The 6674-nt window shown below is 40.0% G+C and overlaps 1 protein-coding gene across 1 annotated transcript; it reads left to right on the top strand.

Moving 5' to 3' along the window:
* The first annotated feature begins 278 nt into the window (after positions 1-278).
* TCIM (transcriptional and immune response regulator) lies at positions 279-4611 on the top strand. Its single transcript, XM_055567021.1, has one exon. It carries the CDS (start codon positions 564-566, stop codon positions 882-884), a length of 321 nt encoding a protein of 106 aa, XP_055422996.1. The 5' UTR covers positions 279-563; the 3' UTR covers positions 885-4611.
* Positions 4612-6674: the final 2063 nt, after the last annotated feature.

Below are 6674 nucleotides of genomic sequence, written 5' to 3'. Positions count from 1 at the left end.
AAATCAACGTCTTTGATTGTTAAGCTTTCTCTCAATAGCTCCGGGGTTGCCCTGCCTAGGGAAGTCCAGAGGGCGCTGATGTGGGTTGGCAAATGTTTGGATTATACTTTTATAACTTCTCTGGGAATTAAAACTTTTCGGTGGCTTGCAGAACCTTTTGTTTTGGTTGTTTGGGAAGATTTTCAGAAGCTAAAAGATTTCACCATGTGTGTTTCTTCGCTTTGCGCTGTTCTGGTTTAAGCTCTTTTTTTTTTTTTTTTCCTACAGAGGAGCCCAAACCTGTAATCCTATTGCCACAGATGCGTTAAAAAGAACCCCCCTCCTCATTTCTGCTCCGTTGTTGAACACAGCTTTCAGTAACCCTGAGTACAAGAACAGGAAGGACATTGGCAACTCAACTGTTAAACTGGTCTGTGATTATGCTTCCTTGAGATCACTCTGATGTCACCAGTGTAATCTGAGCCTGGAGCTTTTGTTCACACTTTAAATAGCAGTCCCGGAATGATTTTGCTACAGACTCTCTGGAGAGCCTGGGAGCTGAATTCCCGAAGAATCCCCCATCCATGAAAGCCAAGCCAAGCCACCCGGCCTTCAGCATGTCCACCTCGCTGCGAGTCAGCCCGTCCATCCACGGCTACCACTTCGACACAGCCTCACGTAAGAAAGCTGTGGGCAACATCTTCGAAAACATAGACCAAGAAGCATTACAGAGGCTCTTCAAAAACTCCGGGGACAAGAAAGCAGAGGAGCGAGCAAAGATCATTTTTGCCATAGATCAAGACCTAGAGGAGAAGACACGCGCCCTGATGGCTCTGAAGAAGAGAACGAAAGACAAGCTTTTCCAGTTTCTGAAACTGCGGAAATATTCCATTAAAGTTCACTGAGGACCAGAGGATGGATAAGGACATTATCCAAGAATGGACATTTAAAGACCAAGTGAGTCTGTAAGACCCTGACATGCACAGCATCTTGCTGTTGCCTCGTACGTTTCTCTTCTGTCAGGACTCCGGGACTCGGGGCAGGAGAGGAACAGAATGAACTGGTGACAAGGACTCCAACCAATTTCATGCCTGTGCTGTTCCAGTGGAGAAGTGCTTTCGGCAAGGATCGGAAAACTCTCCCTGCAGGAGAAAGACTGGCACTGATGTCAGGAGGAGAGTCTGAATGGACATAATGAGAAGATGACAGATGGCTGAGAAAGACTGGCAGCCAGGGTCTCCTGGTCAGGCCCTAGGACTGAAATTCAACCTGAACTTTTTTTTTTCCTTAAACAAACTGAGCAGGGAGGAGGGAGGATGGAGAGGGGGATTAAGAGAGAGAATTCCATGCTGCAATCGTTTACTGAGTTTTTTATTTGAATGTTCCAAGTGTTGCCAAGATTCAATGTTGTCTATTAGTAGGTTTTTTTTTTTCTTTTTAAAGATCAGTAATTGATTATTTATTTGCATTTGTGACAATGCCTTAAAAAGTGCACTGTATGATCTAAGAACAAATTCAAGGAACTGCAGTATGTTCAGCATCTCGGTGAAACCGTACGCCACCTTCTGGTCTGTAAGGAGTTTTTAGTGCATTTCAAACTGGTTACCCAAAAGTTAAAATAATGGGGTCCTTTATAATTCCGAAGTACTGTGAACAAATTTTATAGTTTTTTTTAATCTTCTGACTGATGCTAAAACATAATCTTAATTTCTTACAGTTACTGCAGTAAGCATTAGGAAGTGAATATGAGACACTTAATAGTTTATAAAGATGCTATGGTTTCTATAATTTATTATTCATGACAAATGATATGCAACCTTAATAAATTAATATAAACTTAGCTGCTTTTGGTGTTGGTGATTGATCTCAAAGGAAAAATAAGATGGTGATTTTTATTATAAAGTTTTATGAACTTTTCTAAGGATTTTACTCTAAGAATAAGAGGTGCTTTTATATTGCTTGCCACATTTATTCAAAGAGAATTCTTGCCTCAAGTATATAGGAAGTTTCTCTGTCCCAACTTTAAACTATAAAATACAGACATAGATTGGCTCATCAATATTGTTGTTTATGTACCATAGGAGGTAAGTTGTAAAAGGCTGTTCTCTCCATATTTTTGAAAATTTTCCTCTGTGGCTATAGAGTTGTATTCATTTATTTCTCCCAAAGCAATATATTTGAGGGTCAGAGTCCAAATTATGATCAAGATTTTGTGGCTTATCAATGTTTATTTATTACAAACCAATATGGGAATAACACTACATTCTCTTTGCTTATTTCCTCATAGAATTATAATAAAATATTTCTAAGAAGGCATATAGCAATGCCTGCTGTGCTTTCCTAGCAGAAAGAAATTAAAAAATTCTCTAGGAACTAAGTGTTTCAAAAAAACACCTTAAAATGTTTTTGAAACTGCTGATCATGGTAAAACAAAAGTGAAAAATCTGATATCTTTTGGGAAAGTTATATGCCAGGTTTTTAAATAGCACATTTTATAAAAAGAAATTAAGTAGTTAAGTCTTTTAAAATATTAATTGATTTGTTTACTACAGATAAAATAAATCATTCCATGAAAAAGGAATTTTTTTACATGACAACATCCATAAAAACCACAAATCAATATGCAGAATTCTGTGCACGCATGTGTGCGCATTTTTCCTGGAGGAGTATTTATCATTTCTGTCTGGTTTGCAAAGATATCCATGAAACCAAAATAAGAACAAAAAAGAAACAGTTTTGACCAGTGGGGGGCTTGGTTAGTGATGGTATTTGGAGATTATCAAAGTGAAAGCTCTGGAAATGAAGAAGTCTCCTATCTCTGATAGGGCCTGTCAGTGACACATTTTCTCTGTTCATCCAGGATCCCCCAAAGACACTGATGAACTGCTTGAGAAAAAAAAATTTAGTAACTTAACTCCTCCAGAGAAGGTATCCTATTTCATGGTCCCAGTGAAAGTATTCAACTTATTTTCTACTCAAGGGGTTTAAACACATCTCAGATGCTGAACAGGTGTTCAAAGGTTGCATTTATTACACATACTGTACTCGTAACAATATTCTCTGCTTCTGTTGTTTTCAATAGAGGGCATGCGTATCTCACCACTTTTCACATAAGCATACACGAACTCAGTTATCTCACAGGATATTGCCATTATTTTCTGATTGCAAGACCATAACATGGGGGGGGTGCAAATTAAAAAGCAGTTGGATATGATCATGATCTATGATGGTGTAGAGAATAATTCCTCTTCCTGTGGATTATAATTCAAACTTGCTGTCTTCCTTCATGGAGAACAGAAGTTGGCATCAGTGCACAAGGATGATTTTTAACTTCACGGTATTTTTTATTACTTCATATGATGTGAAGGGATCCATCACTAGAACAGGTGGGATTAGTTCAGTTCAGAAATCCTTCTATGGAGCAGGAATGACCAACTATATCTCAAGATAGCTCATTGTAACTGAAGAAATCAAAGCTGCAAGATGAAATTGTTCCTTAATACTTTGGTATCATTAGATCATAATAATAACAACTATACTGTGGTATAAAAGTATGTTTGTGCATGCGTGTGTCTATGTATGTGTAGTCATGAAAGTGAAGCATCAGAAGTCCAGTAAATTGATCAGTGACACAGTGAGTGAGGGTAGGAAGCAAATCCAGCAAGCCTTCCTTCCTAACCACTAGGTTAGACTGCTTCTCCACGAGGAGCTAAAATTCTCTTTCATCCTTTGAAGTGGCAAGTACTTATATGTTATTAATAGTAAGAAAGATAGGAAAGAAGCAAGGCCTCTGAGAAGTCTAACCTGTGCCTGTTTGTCTATTTATTTGGCACTTGAACTCCATGAGGAATGCTTCTCAATCATTTTAATTGTTAAAGATTTCTCAGATGTAGCCTTTCAAATCTACAGTTACAGTAACACCTGGTTAGCATCTCAGAACATAAGGTCACATCTATGTTCTTTTCTGAGTTGACAGTCAAAGTTCTGGGTCTAGATTAGCTTGTTGGGGGAAATCAGAAACTAGGGCTTCATGGTTTTACTCACTCAGTGTAGACCTCCTCAGCCACCCAGTCCCGGCCCACAGCAAAGGAGGGTTTTTATCTACAGGAGTCTCCAACAGATGAAGTTTACTGAGAAAGGATATGTGCCTGCCTGGTATTTTTTTCCCCATTGTCCGAAGGCAGTCGGAGAATGTGACTGCTGTTCCCTTGGAGAGTCTTCCTAACAAACAGATGATTAAGCTGTGGTCTAGGAATCATGTCGGCTTTCAGAATGCCTAAATCTGCCCCTCTGAACCCCACATGAGGGTTCCCCAGAAGGGCTTGTAACTCAGTTGACTCCCTTTCCCACACTCAGGGAGCTCTAGAGTGGAATCAGGGTTTCTACCTTCTCCATTTGTGCAACAAAAATGTAGTAAGCACCAGTGTGGGGATCACCATGGTCAGAAAGCATCTCTAGTCTCCTTGTCAGAGAGCCAGAAAGCATTTTACGATGAATACAGTGAGATACATGATAGCAGTTTCAACAGGAAGCGATGGGAGCACCCGTGTCTGTGTGCATGTGTGTGCGTGTGTGTGTGTGTGTGTGTGTATGTGTGTCTGGAGAGTAGCAAAAACACTGAAGAAAACCTATCCCAACCTGAGGAGATCCCAGAAGATTCCATAGAGAAGTTTCAAAGTAGAAGTTAGGAGGGTGGAGGGGAAAAATGTCATTCTGGAGTTTAGGTATAGCATTTGCAAAGGCAAGGAAGTGGGAAGATGGTAAATTGTATGAGAATTTCTGGGCAGTTCCTGGTTAGGGGGCATAAGCATTTCAAGCAATCGTTTGAGAGGCAGTTGGGCCTTAAATGCAAGCCTGAGTATTAATTTTACTCCAAAAGGAGAAGGAATCATGAAGGACTTTCAGTAGAAGAGTAAGACTTACTGCCTGACCATGGATGGGTAACTATGTATGGGGCCTCATGAAAGATACAGTGAACATTTCCAAAAGTAATGCGTAGCCTGACAACCGAACACATGGAGTCTATAGTGATTTTTTTTTTTTCCAGACTTGTCTCACAGTTGGTCTACTCAGGTGAAAAGCCCTACATGACTTTTCACAACTCAACGATAAATGAGTAAGTATGTGGAAGCTGAAGATGAAACAGACTTTAGAAAAAAAGTGTTGGAGACCAGATTGAGGGGACCACAGACTAATTCCTAATTAAATTTATAAGAAATTGTGTCTATGTTTGAATCTTAGAATGTGTCTAAGAATCCTAACACATATTAGAATGTTATGCTATGCTACGCTAAGTCACTTCAGTCGTGTCTGACTCTGTGCGACCCCATAGACGGCAGCCCACCAGGCTCCCCCGTCTCTGGGATTCTCCAGGCAAGAACACTGGAGTGGGTTGCCATTTCCTTCTCCAATGCATGAAAGTGAAAAGTGAAAGTGAAGTCGCTCAGTCATGTCCGACTCCTAGCGACCCCATGGACTGCAGCCTACCAGGCTCCTCCGTCCATGGGATTTTCCAGGCAAGAGTACCGGAGTGGGGTGCCATTGCCCTCTCCGACATATTAGAATATCATTCAACAAATATTATAGATTAATGGCTACTAAGCTCTCTCTCCCTTTGAATAACTCTTCTTCAAACAAAGTTTCTGGATATTCTCAGTGATCATTACAGACACACAAATGTGTCTTGGTTTAATGTATCCACACATTGATAGTGGATTTGGTTCAGTCATGTATTGACAAAACTACCTTATAGAATTTTGGAAATAAAAATCCTGTCCCAATAAGGTGCAGCAGTGCTTTTAAAAAAAGTGGATAAATAGTTGGAAGACTTTTGTTGTGGGCACCTTCTTCCTCCATCTGCCTTACACACACATACACACACACACACACACACACACACACACACAACATACAGAGTCCCAGGAGGAACACAGAAGTTTGATTCCTGTGCCTTTATTTCCTGCCCCTTGAGCAGCAACATGGTATTGAACAAACACCACCAGACTGAGTCTGATGTTCTGGGGTTTTTCCCAACTCTGCCTGAAGCAAATTCCTTTTTTAATCTCTGGATTTCATCTGTAAGGGGAAGAAAAATATATCTGACTGGATTGATGGCTGTGACTCTTTTCGATCTCAACTTCTACACACAGGGGAAATAACAGCTGTACCTACCATCTTACAAGATAGGATTTCTTTCTGGATCTGTTCGTATTCCACATATGAAAAGGATTTCTCTTCACTAAACCAGAAGTCTAATTTAAAAGTTTTGGTCGTTACTAGTGGTCGCTGAAGGCAGAATGTGAGGGAAGTAACTTTGTGTGGATTCTTCTTTTTTTTTAAGACTTATTTTATTATGTAAGTTTCAGGTGTACAGCATCATAATCTGACATCAGTATCCACTACAAAGTGATCATCACCGGCAAGTCTAGTTACCGTCTATCACCACGCAGGCAACCCCTGTTACCCGTTTCACCCGCTCTCAACTCTCTTCCCTTCCTAGATCCCTCATGAGTCTGTTCTCTGTGAGTTTGTCTTTATTTAATTGTGAATGTTCATTTGTTTTGCTTTTGTAACGTCCACATATGAGTGAAATCATACCATTTTTTTTCCTGTTGACTTATTTCACTTAGCATAATACATCCAAGGTTGATCCACAATGTTGCAAATGGCAGCATTTCATTCTTCTTTGTGGCTGC

This window comes from Bubalus kerabau, chromosome 2, assembly GCF_029407905.1.
Source record: "Bubalus kerabau isolate K-KA32 ecotype Philippines breed swamp buffalo chromosome 2, PCC_UOA_SB_1v2, whole genome shotgun sequence".
NCBI classification, from domain to species: domain Eukaryota; kingdom Metazoa; phylum Chordata; class Mammalia; order Artiodactyla; family Bovidae; genus Bubalus; species Bubalus kerabau.
Note: the sequence above shows the minus strand (reverse complement) of the source record. Positions and strands in the feature narration are given on the sequence as shown.

Bases quoted from the DNA above. Each gene is read 5' to 3' on its own strand.
- TCIM (XM_055567021.1), top strand. From the start codon at position 564: ATGAAAGCCAAGCCAAGCCACCCGGCCTTCAGCATGTCCACCTCGCTG.